The sequence below is a fragment of a genome, unplaced genomic scaffold (assembly GCF_019419815.1).
Source record: "Pyrus x bretschneideri cultivar Hongxiangsu unplaced genomic scaffold, Pyrus_bretschneideri_v1 Contig8, whole genome shotgun sequence".
Lineage (NCBI taxonomy): Eukaryota > Viridiplantae > Streptophyta > Magnoliopsida > Rosales > Rosaceae > Pyrus > Pyrus x bretschneideri.
In genome coordinates, this window is record NW_025999820.1 from 3,800,815 (window position 1) to 3,818,674 (window position 17,860).

Here is a 17,860-nt window from a genome sequence, read left to right on the forward strand (position 1 = left end):
TTTCTATATAGTTTCTCTTCCTTCTTCCACTTGCTATTCTATGGAAAAATTTAGTATTACCGTCCCCTTCTTTAGCCCATTCCACTTTACCTCTCTGTCTCCACTTCACTTCTTCCTTATAAGCTAGATCTTCCACAAGGAAAAGTAACTCTTCCTTTTTTCTTTTAGCCGCAACATCTAGCCCTTCCAACCCTTCTCTCCTATCTAAATCCTCTATGCTAGCCTCAGCATCCTTAATTTGTTTCTCGACATCACCAAAACTTTCCTTACTCCATCTTTGCAACTTTCTTTTGATAGCTTTTAACTTGTACAAAAATTTATACCCTTCCCAACCCTCCACCTGCTCAGATTGCCACCATTGTTTGAACTTGTTCTTGAAATCTGGGTGCTGTAGCCACATGTTTTCAAATCTGAAAGGACTTGGCCCCCATTTCACCTTGTTAGTATCTAGTTGGATTGGACAATGGTCAGAAGTGACCCTTGCCAAAGCCATTTGTCTTACCTCTGGAAAAATCTCTTCACAACCTACCGAGATCAAAAATCTGTCTAGCCTCCGACACACAGGTTCTTCTCTGAAGTTTGACCAAGTAAATTGAGCATTGAGCAACTCCAAATCCTTGAGTTCTGTATCTTGGATGAAATCATTAAAATTCCTCATGCTTGTAGTCATTCTTCCCCCATTTGATTTCTCATTTACAAATCTCACCACGTTAAAATCTCCTCCTACACACCATCTTGGTCCGCAAAGACCGTAAAGGCCAGCCATTTCTTCCCAGAACTCCTTTCGCTCTCTATTTTTGCAGGGACCATAGACACCAGATAACCACCAGTCCAACCCATTGAGGGCTTTAATTTTTATGGAGACAGAGAAACCTCCAACCAAAGATTCAATAACCGAGATATGTTTGGTGTTCCAAATCACAGCTATACCCCCAGATCTTCCTTGAGCAGGGGCGTAAATCCACTCTTTAAATCTGCTTCCCCAAACACTAGCCACAAGCGATCTGTCAATTGTTTCTTTCTTTGTTTCTTGTAAGATAATAATGTCGGGCTTTAATCGCCTGAATTGCTGTTTCAAAATCAACCTCTTCTGCCTACTTCCCAATCCTCTAACATTCCAGCTAATTATCTTCATTAATTCTGACAATGCCCCCTTGAATTTTCTTTTCTGCCTTGTTTCCACCCACAAGCTTGCTAGCAATGCCTTTCCCAGTACTCCTCTCAAGAAATAAAGACCTTTTCAGTGGCACCAAAGAAACTTTCATATTTGACATGAATTTGGTAGTTCTAGTTTGTGCTTCACGTTTGACTGATACGCTAGCCGACCTTTTCCTTCTGCTGTACTTTAACAGTTTCTTGTTTTTTCCAGTATCTTTGTATTCAACTTGTTCCACAGTGTCTAAATTTGCTATATGATGCGACTGAGAAGGTACCTCATCCAACGTCGTCCTTGTTTCCATTGTTGTATCATTGAAGAGATTGTGAAACACATCGTTAAAGCGATCAAAAACATCGAAAGTTTCTTTTTCGTCTTGTGAAGAATCGCCAAACTCCTCCTCTGAAACTGATGATTGTGACATGTATTCGTCTTCACCAAAATCTGATAATTGAGAATAATCCAGACCAAGATCCTCTGTCAACCTCATCCTTTGTTCAGATGATTCCTCTTCAATCAACCTGCCCGATGGCCTAATTGGAACATCATCGACATCACTCTCCTTTTCATCCATCTGTTCACAAACATTATTTAAGAAGGTGAGATTGGGAGATTGAATTTCCTTCAGTTTAGGCCTCTCGAAAGGATTCAGATAGGATCCGAACTCATCTGGGAGAACATGCTTCAGTCTTTTTCCACAAATATCAGAATCGCCAAATCTCCCAAGGAAATTTAAATTGAAACACTTTGGAGTTTTACTTGAAACACCCTTGTGATGAGCTTTCATAGCCGAAGGACATTGAGAAATGTTCACTGTTGAATACTTTGAAATGCTGCTTCCAATTGTCAACGACTTCGAGTGTTTTGATTCCGCCAACAAAGATGTCTGCATATTATCCATGGTTGACAAAACCATTCCTTCTTGTAGTTGAAATCTCGGCCCCTTGAATTTTAGATTACATGGGCCTAGACATGACCCAGCAAAAAGATTATGTGGTTCAAGACCCACCATCCTTGCAGAGTGAAATAAAGAATTCTCCTTATTAATGGAAGACCCACATGCCTCCACCACCATTTCTTTATTCCAAAATAGACCACTTTTGAGATTAACCTCCCTTTTTGTCCTATTAAAATAAAACCCCTTCGTTGATTTTTGTGCTCCTTCGGTGGGAATACCACCACCACCAACTGTCCCGCATGCCTCCAAGCCTTTGCCTTTATCCGAATAGACCACTTCTTTCTGACTTCCTTTCTCTATTGAATTATTAAAATAATCCCCTGCAACTGCTTTTTCTGCTCCTTCTGATAAATCCACCGCTTCTGTCATTTCCACCGCTCCTGTCAGTTTACCTACTCTCTGTTGTTCACCTTGCTTTCTTACAGAAAAAGTAGAGTCATTAATTACAGGCTTCTCGACCCGCACACTCTCTGTCACGCGCATGCTTTCACCTTGCTTTCTTTCAGATCCAACAATGACAGGGCATTCAAAATCTCCAATCTGAAAACAGACACGTGTCCCTGATATAGGGGCATTCTGCTGAAAATCTGCTTTCGCCGGAGGGATAATTCCGATGATCCTTTGTAACTTCGATTCAGTCTTCAAAGAGCCATTTGTTATTGTGGTTACTCCACAACCAGCCGCCGAAAGAATAGGTCTCTTTGCTGGCGAAAGTTGACGGATTTTTACCCTGAATACTGATTCTCCATCTACCACATTTACGAACTCTGGAATAAAGCCAGTGTTGTTGGGTTTGATTTTTAACTTTGCTTCAATCAAAAAACCAAAGTTAGCAGTTCTACGATCAACTTCTACCAGACCACCGCATGCATCGCCAATCTTTTGGAAAAAATCATTGGTCCAAAGATGCGGCGGTAAACCTTCCAGAGCAACCCATCCACCATAACTAACCACCTTTCTGTCGTTTGATTTGATACTGTCCCACCATCCAGACAACACCACATCTGGTAACTTATTCATGGCTAGAACTCCAAGTTGTGCAATTTTTGTTGCTTCCTCTTCGTTCTGACAAACAAACAAGGCCTTGTTGCATTGGAACGGTGAAAGCCAAATTTTCTTTCCCAGCAGATTTTGAAGTGAGGCCTCCACAACTCTCCAAGGCTGATGCACCACAAGTCTCTCACAAACGATTACACTCCCCCAACTATAGGATTCCGTGGAAGTATCTCTCATATTCCAGTTTTTCTTGATCCATCTTTCCTCTCTGGCGTTTCGAAGGGGTGCCCCATTTGTCAACTTCTTGCCTCCAAGAACTGCATCTCTATACGAAACCTGAGGGCCAATCCCCGAGTGGCTGCTCGAAAGCTCAATTCCATCCCTCTTCACATTCCTCTGAGAAGCCCCGGCTCTCTTTCCCCCTCGGAGAATTTTAGACAGTAGGTCCTCCAAACTTCTCCAGCCGAAAAAGTTACTTCCTTTAGGAACGAAGATATTCCTGACAAAACCATCCTTTTCGCTTGTAACTACCGCCTCCTTTAACTGATCAATGAGCCAAGCAGCGCAGCCCAAATCGAAAGAAATCTGGTACCCTCTGTATCTAGTTCTCTCTGTTAACAGAATCCTTTCACCAAAAGACTTATCTTCCACCTCTAAGATGAAAACCTTTTGCTCGACTTTGTAATCCCTGGATAAATGTCGGTAGGTCATCTTATCCCCGTAAACCACTCACCTGAGATATAGCTAAGAACACTTGACATTCACCCAATGTTCATTACCAGACATTAATGAGTGGAGAACACGTCAAGAAAGAAGAACATGTAAAGATCAAACATAAAGTATCCTTGATTGGCAGAGAAAACAACCTCAATCTGAGAATTTGAATTTGACACTGAAGAATTGATATTTACATCAGTAGAATTTGAAGATATGGGAAGAAGTACCTCAAGATTTGAGTCATGATGGACAGGCAACAAGGGTGATATATATGTTATTGTAGTGAAGTGATGGTGATGGGGATGAATATCTAACATTAATAATGATCTAGATACTGATATTAGTATACTGCAATTCACCTTCTATTATAGACATGGAACTAGAATCCTGATTTTGAACTGTACTGATTACTGATTGAGACTAATGTACACTTGGAATTGGCATTTGTATCATAAAAGGAACTTCTTTATTAGAAACTGAATTACACTGATTACTGTTCTGTGGCTTTACTGTAGACTTATATGGAAATGCTTCTTTATCATGTATAACATGTCTTGACACAATCAATCTTCCAGTTTGTTTCTCATAGCAAATCACCCCCTTATAACCAATGAAAAATCCCAGAAATATACATTGAGTGGATCTAGGTTGAAAGTTTGTTACTATTGAAAGATCGTAAGAATGGATACACTGCAGTCCCAAATATCTTGAATTGTTGAACCTCAGGATTATGACCAAATACATACTGATATGGAGATTTCATATTTAGCACCTTGCATGGCATTCTATTAATTAACAAAATAGCATATGCACATGCATGATACCAAAACTTTGGAGATAGATTGGCTTGAGACATTAATGTAACTGCAGTTTCCACAACATGCCTATGTTTCCTCTCAGCAAGCCCATTTTACTATGGGTTGTGAGGGCAAGAAATCATATGAGTAATACCCTTACTTGCTAAGAAATCAACAAATGCTTTGCTCATGTATTCACCTCCACCATCATATTACAAACATTTTAAAGTGGTATTAAACTGATTGAACACAAAAGCTTGAAACTTGACAAAAATTGAGAAAGCATCTGATTTATTTGTCATGGGAAATATCCACATGAACCTTGAATACTCATCTACAAAGTTTATGTAGTATCTATGACCTTGTACAGATTGACTTGGAGAACGACCTCATACATCACTATGTATTTTCTTAAATAGATAACTAGCTCTATGTTGTCTAACATGAAATGGTTGCCTATTCATCTTTCCTTGAATACAAGAAGAACATATGGTTGGACATGTATCTATACTAATAGATATGTTTGCAGTCTTCAACATATCTTGTAAAACCTCATATGAAGGGTGTCCAAATCATTGATGCCAAACTAAAGTACTGACCTTCTTTCTAATGAATGCAGCACATCTACTCAACCTTTCAGCAAATGAATCTGAAAAAGTTTTGACTGGAATTCTGAACAGATCCCCATCATCATTCATTCCTTGGTATAAAATCTCCCTCGTGGCCTTGTCCGTATGAAAAACATCACATCATCACATATGAACCAACAACCATTATTCTTGCATAGTTTCTTAACAAATAATAAGTTGACAGTTATCATTGGCACATGTAAAATATTTTTCAATATTAAAGAGTGGTTTGAAGAAGTAGTAATGGCTGAGGAAACAATGCTCAACTATCAAACCTTGACCATTGCCTATAATGATCTTCTCATCTTCGTTGCTTGGTGCAGCTTGATTCAAGTTGATAGCATTGGCAGTTATGTAGTATGTTGCACCAGTGTCCAGAACCCAAGTTTTAACAGCATTAAAACCATTGTCATTGACTACATTGATATTTGATTGCCTCATGTTGGTCTGTGCAGATAAAGCAATAAGAGAAGGTGCTGATGGATTACCTTGATAAGAGAAATTGTGCTTATGATAGCACTCAAGTGCAATATGGCCCTTTTTCCACAAATTTGATAGGTCATAAAACCTGAATATTGTCCATTGTTGTCAGCTCTATGATAACAGTTTGGAGTAGTGTGCCCCCTCCTTGAACAAATTTAACACTCGGGTGAGCTAGCATTCTTGTAGTTAGTATTGCCATTTTAAGATCCTTCTTGAACAAATTGTTACCAGAGAATTGAGAACTTTTTCCATTTCCAGAGAATGAATTATTTCTAGATCTATTTGAGAAATTTCCAGAAAAAGATTTTGAGTTGTTATTCCCAGAAAAATTGGCTCCATTGCTCCCATTAAACTTTTTGTTATTGCCTGAGAAATTACCTCTTTGTTGAAATTTGTTCCCATTGCTCACCAGATCCTCCTTGGAAGTTTGAGCCATTGTTATACCCTTGTGAATTTGAACTCTCTTCATGCTCATAATTCTGATGTCCTCCTTGAAATCTGCTGGAACTTGCCCCATTTCCTTGCACATTCATGGCAGACATGGAATTGGATAAAGATTGCATTCTTAACTCAATGCTAGCTTCTACACCCAACAAGTGTGCTCTGAAATCTTTAAGTGACATCGTAGAGTCCCTTGCAAGAATCACTGTCTTGATTACCTCAAAATTAGTAGGCAATCCAGATAAGACAGCAATAATATAATCATTATCTGATATATTTTCACCAGCATAAATTAACTGATCTTTAATCCCCTTGAGTCTGAGCATGAACTTGTCCACATAATCTCCTCATTTCTGTGTAGTGTGGAATTATGTGTTCAGTTGATCCACACGAACCATTGATAGTGATGCAAATCTTTCTCATAAGCAGTTCCAGGCTTCTTGTGAACTCTTACATCCAATGACATGCTCCATAGCATCATCGGAAAGAGTAGCGATAAGCAAGATCCTTCTTCACCCAATCTTTGTAAGCCGTAGTAATTTCCTTGGTAATTCCAGTCACTATATTGATCACATACTTCGGTGGACATGGTGAATCTCCAGTAAAGAAATCGAACATATCATAACCTCTTAAAACAGATTGAAATTGAAAGCTCCACTTCACAAAATTTCCATCTTGAAGCATAACTGTAAGCATTCCTAGCAACCCCTCAATTTTCACAGACTCAGACATTATGATATTTCAAGAATCTTTAAACAAACTGCAAATTATATCCAGCACCCAATTGAACCCAAGATTTATCAGACAATACATTTTGGCTATTGGCCTTATAAAAGTGCAACAATCCAGAATTTATCGAATTCTTCAGAGAAAAATGGCTATCGGCCTTATCCAACTCTGTACTTTACATACTTAATCTTGGCTGTCGGCCTTATCAAAAACTCACTACTTCAAAGACTTAATCTTGGCTAGCGGCCTTGAATTTTAAGCAATAACTCATGAAATCTTTCACTTATACATTGATACAAACAGATGATGTGCATTGTAGAAACCAAAAAAACAAAAGAACCTGATGGTAGTCGAAATCTTAACCCAAATCACAAAAAAGCACAAATGCTCAAAGAACCCAGCGAAAGACCGGCACAGAAGACCTTCTGGTGATTGATACCATGATAACGGAAGTGAAGAATTGCAGAGAATGTAACAATGTTGCAGAGAAAGTAATAATCAGCAAAGAAGAAAGAAGAACTCTTGAGAGAGAGAAGATCAGAGAAACCTAGAGAGAGAATGTGAATTGTATTTCTGTATTACTTTATTACATTTTTATATAGCCACACATGGCTTACACAAGATATCTGTTTTAACAGAACTAACTACCTAACAACCTTTTGATAACAGAGTTAACAAACCAACGGCTACTAACAGCTTTCTTAACAGTCACTTAACACCTTACATCATCTTACATGATATACGTCTTCTGGTATCTCAATTTGGAAGAGTGACATTTGGTTTTGTTAAGCGGTGTGGAAATGTTGCTGCGCATGTCGTGGCCTCATATGTGGCCTCACATGGAGGTGCTTTTCGTTGGGATGCAATGGGGCCGGTGTTTTTATTTAATATTCTTGCTCAAGATGTAAACGTTTCTGTTAGAATCTAATAAAGTTTACCTTTGACAAAAAAAAAAAAAAAAATCTACATCATTCATCAGTTGAATGAGTATACATATTCAATACAGATCATAAACATGTTAGGGTATTGAAGAAAGGCCATTGAACCTGAAGCAAAATATTCATTTAGCCTACTTAATGAATTAATTTGCTTCTTCCAGGTTGCAGGTACCTGAAATAGACGTGCAATCATATGCAAATTGATACGAATATATAAATTGGACTACAATACTATATGGTTCTAGATAAAACGATTCCCAGTTAACAACTATAAGAATGCAAAAATTAGAGTAAATAAATATCTTTTGTATAAGAGTAGGAGCAAGACATTGGCAGTTTGATAGGTGCAAAAATTAAATTTTTTGGAAAAAAAATGATGATAAGTTGAGAAATAACCGTACAAGTGAGAAGGTTTTCGTAAAAACGATACTAGCATATGTCCCACACTTTGTATGTGAAAATATTTTTTATTTTTATTTTTAAATGGGAAGGAGAAATGGGGAAAAAAGGAAAGTGGATTAGAGAGAGAAGTTATATATATATATATATATATATATATTGACATTGAATATGATGATCTAAATGTTATATGATTGTTTATTAGGACGTACAAATGTTAATATGATGGTTTAATACGTATACGATCCATCTGCCACTTAGTATTACGGTTTATTGGTATTTCTCTTCACTTATAAATGAGAAGTACTAGGTTCAATTCTTGCCCAAGAAGCATTTAAACCATATTTTTGCTAAATCTATTACGATGCTAAACCTACCCCTTCCTTTTCGTGTAGATAATATGATTTGTTTTTAAAAATAAAAATACATATACGATCCGAGCAAAACCTTTTCGAAATGGAGACACTACATTAATAGAAAAACCCCAGCCTCCAGACAGAAGCGAAGCTATAAAACAGAAGCAAAGGAGAGACAACAAGTAATATAAAGAATTTTTTTTCTAGTAAACAGAAAATTTTAATTGACCCATAAAAATGCACCAAAAACGAAACAAAACAAGTTAAACATAAATACTAGCAAGTAACACACAGTTAACACAATAACATTAAGCTTAAGGGAGGAGGAAAGTTAGTACTCCTCTCCTTTCCTCCTTTTCCTTTTTGTAGTTGTTACTCCTTTTGAGTTACTCCAATGTGGTGACTAAGATTTAGTATATGTCATGCTTATCTAAGTTTCTCCATAACTTTTTTAATCCAATCCTTCTAGAAAAATTCTTCGTCTTAATTTTAGTCTAAACTAGAAATTATACACATGTTATACCTATGCATGCACTTACTAAAATTTTGAAAATAAAATTTGCAAAAAGCGAAAATAAAAAAGGACTGCTAAAGCTTTTTTTATAACAAACCACAAACAATTTTTTTGCTAAAGAAGTTGTTCATATCTTTAGCAACATTTTCTTAATAACTATTTTGTCACTAAAAGTTTATTTTATTTGGAAGAAAAATATAGAAGAAAAAATAAGGTCAACTGATATGATTACCTGATTGTGAGGCTTTGATAAAAACAGTAAAATTATTTTGTGTTTAATGTATTGCCCATAACTTTTATTTTGATTCTTTTTCTTTAGTTTTATTGACATCGTTAATTTGATTTTTTTTTTTTTTCTTCATCCTCTTTAAATTGACAGAGAGTTTTGTTAATAAGTAAGAAAATGGCGAATTCAAACTCGGAATGCAGTAAGTTGAGAAATGCCCCATTCAACATGGCAATCTACACACTTGAAAATAATGTAAATACATATCCCTTTTTCGGACGGATAAAAAGGAGCAATAGAATGGCTGAGTTCCAAGACTCATTCAATTTACTTGCACCAAACATCACCAGTTCAAAGTGTGCGCTAGGTAAATTTTCAGCCAGAATTGGTCAAGAGACTGCTTACTTCAAAAGAGGGTAGGCAAGTATATCATCAGATTACAGAGTCCAGCCTGAAATCAGATTACAAATGCATACACAAGTTTGAGGCACACATGACAAGTAAAACAAGCAAGTCCCGCAGAAATCTAACAAGTAAAAATTGGAAGTACAACGGTAAAAATGAACCAAAAAGAGGGAATACAACTGGCAGTCTTATAACAACGCAAACGCTGGTAACCCTACATCTGAATTCAACCACCGCAATAAAAACTGAGGTAAGATTACAGAGGGAGGGCTCAACTGAGTACAAAACAGAGCATGATTCGACAAGCATCTAGAACTCAATCTACTGGGCGCGAGTTCTGCTGCTTTCTGCATTTCTGATCGGGTAGAAATAAGGATGGGCCTGCATCACGTAGATAAGGTTATTTATGTCATTACAACACAACGAGCTTAGTGCCCATGCTACAGGGATTAAGAATCCCAGACTGTTCAAAGCACAGCCGCCCTGGAAAAAGTCCTAAAGTTCCTTCCCAGTAATGAGCATAGTGCCCGTGTTCTGGACTGGCTCTTTCAAAGTGGGGAGTCTGAACTTATTTGTATGAACTGTTCCAACTTGGTACACCATTACTTTTTCCTCACATGCTTGGTAGACGGGAAAGAACTGTAACATGATAATTGTCTTTGCCCAGTAATGGACAGGAAAAGCATCTCAAAGAGTGATGCTACCTTCAAATGACAAGCAATTACGGAACCAATAGAAATTATAAGCTTCTTTCGTTTTCTCTTTTGGTTGGAGGAAAAGATATAAATCTGTTAGCCACACAAACACCAAAAGATTATGCTCTTCATCCCACTGCCAAAATACCTTTTGGTGTAAACTATGGCTACCAAATTAAAAAGGAAATAAGTTTTAAATAACTTCTATTTGTTTGGTAATAGCTTGTCATTGGAAGAACGTAGTACCTCTTCAAATGAATTCCTGTCCATTAATGTGAAGGAAACATTATAGCTTCAGTTCCAACCATCTCTCATATGAGGAAGAAGTGATAGTGTAACAATTTGGAATGTAAGCACAAACAAATTTCTGACTCCCTGTAACGAGTAGAAACAACCAACTCCAAATCTGCAAGCTAACTGAATGTAGGCCCTGTGGGGCAGAGACCATGCAGCACTAGCCCCTACTTAAGGGCCGTGCTTTGAATAGTCTAGGTTGAGGAAAAACTAGGATTTTACCATTGCTTCTTTTGCAGTTGGTCTTTCCTGGTGATCATAGTGCAACAACTTGTCTACAAAGTCAAGCGCCTAGAGAAAAAGGCACCAGAAGAAATTTAGACTACGGAATACTTAATACAAGTAGTATTAAACACAATGACAAGAATTTACCTCAGGAACCGCTAAGTGCTGATTATCAACATTAATGAATTTTGTCCATGGTTTCCTGCTATGCCTACATCAGAAAGCATTTTTAAAAAAAAAAAAAAAAAACAAAACAAAAACCAAAAACAAAAGTCGGCATTGCTGGTAATAGAGGAATAAGAAACAAACAATGAAAAATACCACCTACCTCCCAACTAGAGCTGCAAGGTGTGGGTCTAATTCTATGCGGTACTTGTGCAGATAAGCATTTAATTCATCTGTCCCAAGCACCTGTTGCAGTAGAAAATGCCAAGACTTAAATTAGATTTCAAGTGCTTTTTCTTCTTTTTGAAAACAACACTAAATATGATACAGATATGATACAGATAATAGGGCACACACACATTTGTTACACGAATTGAAATACTCCAAAACATACACAACACAAAAATCTTTTTGACAGAGTAGAGCATATGACTAAAACTATTTTCAGTGTAATAAATACAACAACAAACGACAGAACTGAACTCTCTTATAAGAATGAATACCTTTGCTATTTTGACTAGCTGATCATAGTTATCATGCCCATAGAAGAATGGCTCCTTACGAAATATCTGTACAGCACAAGGCTCAAGAATAAGCATCAGAAGAGAGCATCACATACTTTGACATGGTATCAAATTTTGAACCTCCTTGCCATCTGCCACCCATGGATAAATAGGCAAGCAGATCAAGATACACTGTCCATGGATACTAAGAAGAAGAAAAAGTTTATCCTGCACACCTAAAATAATCATTTTGGGACACAAAAAACTATTTCTCATATTTAAGCACCCCCCAGCAGATGCACAAGTGTCAGTTATCACAGGGTGATACTGGGCAGGGGGATGACCAGGATACACAACACTTGATATTTCCCGGCCAAAATACCAGCATAAACATAGTCAGAGGAGGAGTATCTGATATATATAACTTAATAGTTAATAAAACAGAAAGATGGGAATGCTCACCATTCCAGCAAACATACAACCGAGACTCCACAAATCTAAAGAATAATCATAATCTTGCAAATCAACAAGAAGCTCAGGACCCTTGAAATACCTGCAATCAAATGTGAATGGGGAAAGAGCATAAGACAAATTTGAAGAAAATTTGTAGAAACCAAATTTAAAGCAAAAAGGTTTCTCAATGCTCATTTACATTAAGTTGTCGTCAAACTATAAACATGAAACAAGACTCTTGATGCTAATGGCAGGTAGCTAATGAAAACTCAATTTAAAGCATTATGTTGCACATATAATACAAAGTATAAACTAAAAAGTGTCCCCTTTCCTTCATTGTGCATTATTTGCTTCTTTACTATTGCTCCTCTGTTCCCAAATAAATTGCAGGTATGATTTTGCACTATTGTTATACATTTTGCATACCACATCCATCCTCGTCCAGAATACCACCTCAAGTCAGTTAACTTTCAACCCCTCCTTTGTAAAAGAAAAGTAATAAAAACTTAATCTCTTATCGATGATAATCCAACTCCTGGTTACATTTCAGCATATATAACTTTACATCATCGTGTGCTTCAGAAATTTATGTTTCAGGCATCTCAAAAACCATAACACATTAGTTTTTCAGCATGAGATCCATGATTAATGATTTCCTGTAGTCTGTATTTAAAGTATGCACATAATGTCTTATCATAGCCAAACAAAGAATTGAACAGTTCCTTTGCAAATTGAATGAAGCCCATAAGGGCATTGAGGCACATGGTTTCAAACATAGTAAGCCCACAATAAAATTAATAAAGTTATGAAAGTTTCAGCTAACATAACAACATATGGAACGCGACAAATCTTATTGTGTTTTGTGAAGTAGAAGATCAAATGAAAATAACCTTGAAGCAACCCGAACATTATATTCCTTCTCAGGATGATAAAACTCAGCAAGGCCCCAATCAATAAGGCGAAGCTTACGCTGCTCATGATCAATCATAACATTATGGGGCTTCACATCTCGATGCATAATACCTTGTGAGTGGCAATAATCCAAAGCCTACAAGGAGATCAGTAAAAGACCGAGTTAGCAGATCTTACAAGCTGGAACTTTACCTTGAGCTAGAAAATGAAAGTGCACACTTTAAGCATTGAGCACAGAACATAGAACTGCATCAATAACAACCTGGCTCTTGTTTCCAATTGGTTCAACCAGAAACTGAAAAATAATTAACAGAGATCACAAGAGACCTCCAAAATTTAAATTTCAAGATTGTATAGAATTAAGGCCCAATTGCCTCAAGTATGAAGAGATGAATCTTCCCTTCCTTCTTTTTCTATGGTTGTGTCCTATATAACTCCTGTGAGTTGAGCTGTTCAGTGTCTATTAATAGAAAGTATAACTGAGAAATAAGCATCTGAATGAACTTCTCCTTTAGTATAAGGACAGTGGATTTCAAGATCCAACATAAAGTTCACCAATAAAAAGATCCAACATAAAGAACACTTAACAAAGAAGATTAAAAAAGGATGCTGCCTATATCTGAGTCCTACAGGTGGCTCAACCACGACTGCTAAGTAGTAAAACCATAACCGATCAGCATGCTGTTACCATATACTCACATAATCACAAGCAGAAATGTTAACCACATCATGCAAATTTCATTGAGACTCTTTAGTGTTACTCACTTTGAAGACAATATGCTTTCTCCTGGCTTATTGGAATCATCTACCTCTGTCAATATTTTCTTCCACCCAAATTTGTGGGTGGAGATTAGTGATGGGTATAATCTCATGAACCCAAAGCGCCAGAGTGCAAAGCCCTGCCCTAATGTGGCGGATTTGGGGGAATAAATAGCAACCGAACTGGGGGTGAGATTTCACGTCACATTCAGGGTGAGGATAGGGATGGCAATCCCCGAATCACATATGCTAATTCCAATGTTTAACTTTTTCTATTTTATGATGTTATATAGTCATACAAATATTGTGTGTAAAGTGAACTATATTTTGTTATGGTTGTAACAATGTATTTCATTTTTATGATCTAATAGCCAAAATATTGTTTTTTAAGGAAAGGGTAGCAGTGAAGAGGGACTAATATTCTTGTGGGGCAGGGTGGGGAATCTCTGTATTCTTTAAGGAAGCAAGGCAAGTGTGGGGATGAGGATTGAGAATGGAAATAGGGATGCCTAAGCTAGACCATCCCACCTGTTTCCATCCTTGGTGGAGATGCATAAAGGTGAGCATAGTACCTAGGCCATTCCCCAAAAGAACATAAACTAAGTGGCAGTCAGCCGAATAAATCCTTGATCCATACTACAACCCAAAATTATTTCCCATTACCACAAGTTTGCCTGTAATTAAATTCTTCAAAAGGTTCACACTTCAGTTATGAAATTGTTTTTTTTTTTTCCCCAGTGTAAAGTGAGAAACAAAAATTGCATAGAAGAAAAATGCAGTGAAGCTTCTAGTCCCAACCATCACCACAAACCCCAAAGAGAAAGAAATCGACCATTTTTAGGCCTTGAAAAGAAACTGACCTTTCAAACCTTGCAAACGTAAACAATTAACTCAGTTTAATTATCACCTCTTTATGGAGACATAATCCATGCTTATTCTAAGGGAGTTAAAGTCACACAACTCATCATTTTAGGAACTGCTGAACCAGAATAGCAAGCTTACCTTGAGAAGTTCATAGATGTAATATCGTATGTCAAAGTCTGAGAGTGTCGGATAAAGGACTTTAAAATCTGTATTATTCACATATTCGAATATAAGACTAGGGGTCTTAGATTGCTGATCTCTGACAATATCAAGCAACTTCACAATATTTGGCCCCCCACAGAGATTCTGCAATATTTTTATCTCCCTCTTAATCTGCATTTCGAACCAAACAGAAAAGTAAGCATCACCAAAGTGATTCAATACAAAGCTCTTGTACAGAAGAAAACTTTTACTTCATATGCCAGGGGCAGTCAAAATTGTTTCTTGGGGTTGGTTAAACCTCCAAATTAAAGATCTTTTTCAGTTTCCAGTGAATAGGTTGCACCAACACTTCAGGACAAAAAATCATGATAGGATTTCACTCAAACTATTCCAATACACTATCCTTATTCATTAAGTATCTAACAAATGAAAGAACACTAACTTTCCACTCAAGGTAACTTAATTCTATGAGAACATCAGCCGTATACAAGTACAGAATCCGCAATTACATGAAATATTAATCCGGCATACATGATAACAAGAACGAAACAAATAGAATTACCCAACTGATAAGAAAAACAAAATATCAAACAGGTAAAAGCAACGCAATTCAGAACTTACCTTCTTCTTTTTAACAGGTTTGAGAATCTTAATAATACATTTTTCGTTATTGGTACAGTGAACCCCTTCAAACACTTCACTGTACTTTCCTCTCCCAACCTTCTTCACCACCTCGTAATCATCCTGCTCCCTGTACATTAATCACAATTAATTCAAAAAAAAGCAAAAACATTTCTCCATCAAAATTCAATTTTCCCACCAGCCCAAACCAGATTTTCCTCCATTTTCTCACAATCCAAACAAGAAGAAGAGAATTTCATCAGTTTATTACCCCCATTGGACGGTGAGGGACTCGTAGTCCCAGTAGTCCTTGGGTCGGACGACGTTGACATCGGCGTAAGTCCTAGCCTTGGAGGCGGCGCCAGGGCGGCGAATCGATTTACAGATCTTCTGCGCCAGGGTTTCGTGATAAGGATGAAGCGGCCTCGGGGGGCGGTGAAAGGTCGTTTGGCGGTGAGGGAGAGGAGTTGCTGAGGATGCGATGCAGCGGACTAGAGGCGGCGGGGAAGGGTGGAAGTGGCTGGGAGGAGAAGGAGAGAGGAGACGGAGGAGGGTGCCGGCGCGCGAGGAAGAGAGAGAGAAGGTTGTGGTGGTAGGAGACGGTGAATTCCAAGGAGGGCCTTATGGCCATCAATCAAATCGCCCAATACAAAAAGTAGCAGAAGGACCGATGCCCCAGTCCCTCTCTCTCTATATCCCTTTCTCTCTCATTGTTCCATTTTTGTTTATTCTTTTATAATTTTTTAAATTTTTTTTAAGAATAATATTTGATAATCAAAGATGAGTAGAACTCTTATTCAAAATTCTTTATGTTTTAATTACAGAACTTGATACTTATGATCAAAACCGTTCATACTATAAATCAGTAAAGATCATCTCTGCAAAAAATGAATTAAAACTAAAGTCGTTTAGTCAATCTAGCAAATTCATAAAGGGTTCGTAATGTTTTTATCAATACCGTTCATTTATTTTTAAATAGTTTGAGGACTAAATGGTTATATAAATTGACAACGAACAATTTTAAAAATTTTTGAGTAGTTACTTATCTCTGAGTAACCAAAGTATTGTTCCTTTTTTAATTTGTTTGAGATTAAGACATTTTAAAATATTCATGAAATTGTCAATATTTTCATTGAAATACCTAAAAAATTAAGGATTCATATGGAAATGAGAGTGAAATGCAAACTTCACTCTATATCGTCGAGATGTAAACAAAAATAATAAAATGTCAATGATATTTACCAATTTTATAAAGATTTAGCCCATAATTCATTGAAGATTTCAAATTTTGAATATTTTTATTTGAGATATTTTCTCTAATTTCGATTTATGAATGAGGTTTTTTTATTAGGAGTTTAAATATGAATGAGTTGATATACACATTCCCTTACAAATTTTTATAATTTCAGTTGAAGAAAACCAATGTCAATATCAATCTCTCTATAAATTTGCATATCAATATTCCTACATATTAATATTTTAAATATTAATTATGACAAACAGTTTTTAATAAGAAAGACATATTCCACTTGTTTGTGATTAAATTTCACATTTTGACTTTTATAATTGGGGCTTTGGAACAGTTATTTGTGTATATTTAATAATAGTTTGATTTACTAATGATTCAATGATGAACAATGATGAGGGATGAACTACAATATTCTTGTAAATGAAGTATTTAAGGGTTATTTTATGCCAATTCCGTATTTTATTGATTACACATTCACATACTTAATACACTTTATATCTATTTTTTTAATCAAAATTTATCCTAATACATCTAACATAATGTTCAATATCACCCTCACATTAGATACTGCACTTAAATCTCACATCAAACTCTTCCCCGTCAACAAAAGAAAGAAAGAAAGAAAAATCGCAATGCTCTTGATTGTTGAGATGATTTTTTTTGTTGTTCATGGATTTTCAATTTCATGCATGACGTTTGTACTATAGGTAGATTATTTCTTTTTGTTCATTCTAAGTTCTAGTTCTCTATCAATTACAGGGTTCTATCAATTATAAATTTTAAGTTCCGTATGTATACAGCCACTTGTGCGTTAGACCTTGCCTTCACCTTCTCATATGAAACCATGGCGGCATCAATACATTTGTAGACGGTAGATTTTAGTTGGAAGATATGAGGTTTTGAGTTCAAAGAAGAAAGCTTTTGTTAATCACTTCCAATAATATTGTATGCACAATGGGTTAAACAGTCCTTTACAAGTAAGTTTATAATAAGTTTTTATGTGGAGTTTATTTAAGAATATTTAGGGTGTTAATTAAATAACCTTATCTAATTTAATTATTTTGTTTTTATGTGAACGTGACAAAGTTATATTGGGTGGAGTACTTGTGCGAGCATGAAGGATTTGAGTTCGAAGCTTTATCTCATACTTTAGATTTGATGAATGTAGAATATTGAATCCCTTAATTATATTAGGCTTATTTTTAGTTACTCTT

The 17,860-nt window shown here is 36.4% G+C and overlaps 2 protein-coding genes across 2 annotated transcripts; both read right to left on the reverse strand.

Moving 5' to 3' along the window:
• Positions 1–4,795: 4,795 nt before the first annotated feature.
• Positions 4,796–7,505, reverse strand: LOC125473159. The gene is made up of 2 exons (XM_048575588.1): positions 6,115–7,505; positions 4,796–5,880 (listed from the first exon to the last, which is right to left on the reverse strand). The coding sequence occupies exons 1-2, from the start codon at positions 6,501–6,503 to the stop codon at positions 5,691–5,693; spliced, it is 579 nt and encodes a 192-aa protein (XP_048431545.1). The 5' UTR covers positions 6,504–7,505; the 3' UTR covers positions 4,796–5,690.
• A 2,219-nt stretch (positions 7,506–9,724) lies between these two features.
• LOC103929359 (casein kinase II subunit alpha) lies at positions 9,725–16,043 on the reverse strand. The gene is given in 11 exon segments (XM_009338549.3): positions 9,725–10,125; positions 10,956–11,024; positions 11,106–11,169; positions 11,287–11,369; positions 11,627–11,692; positions 12,089–12,179; positions 12,970–13,127; positions 14,753–14,947; positions 15,398–15,527; positions 15,669–15,916; positions 15,918–16,043. Coding segments are annotated over 11 exon segments (1,275 nt in total). The 5' UTR covers positions 16,029–16,043; the 3' UTR covers positions 9,725–10,065.
• Between the last annotated feature and the right edge of the window lie 1,817 nt (positions 16,044–17,860).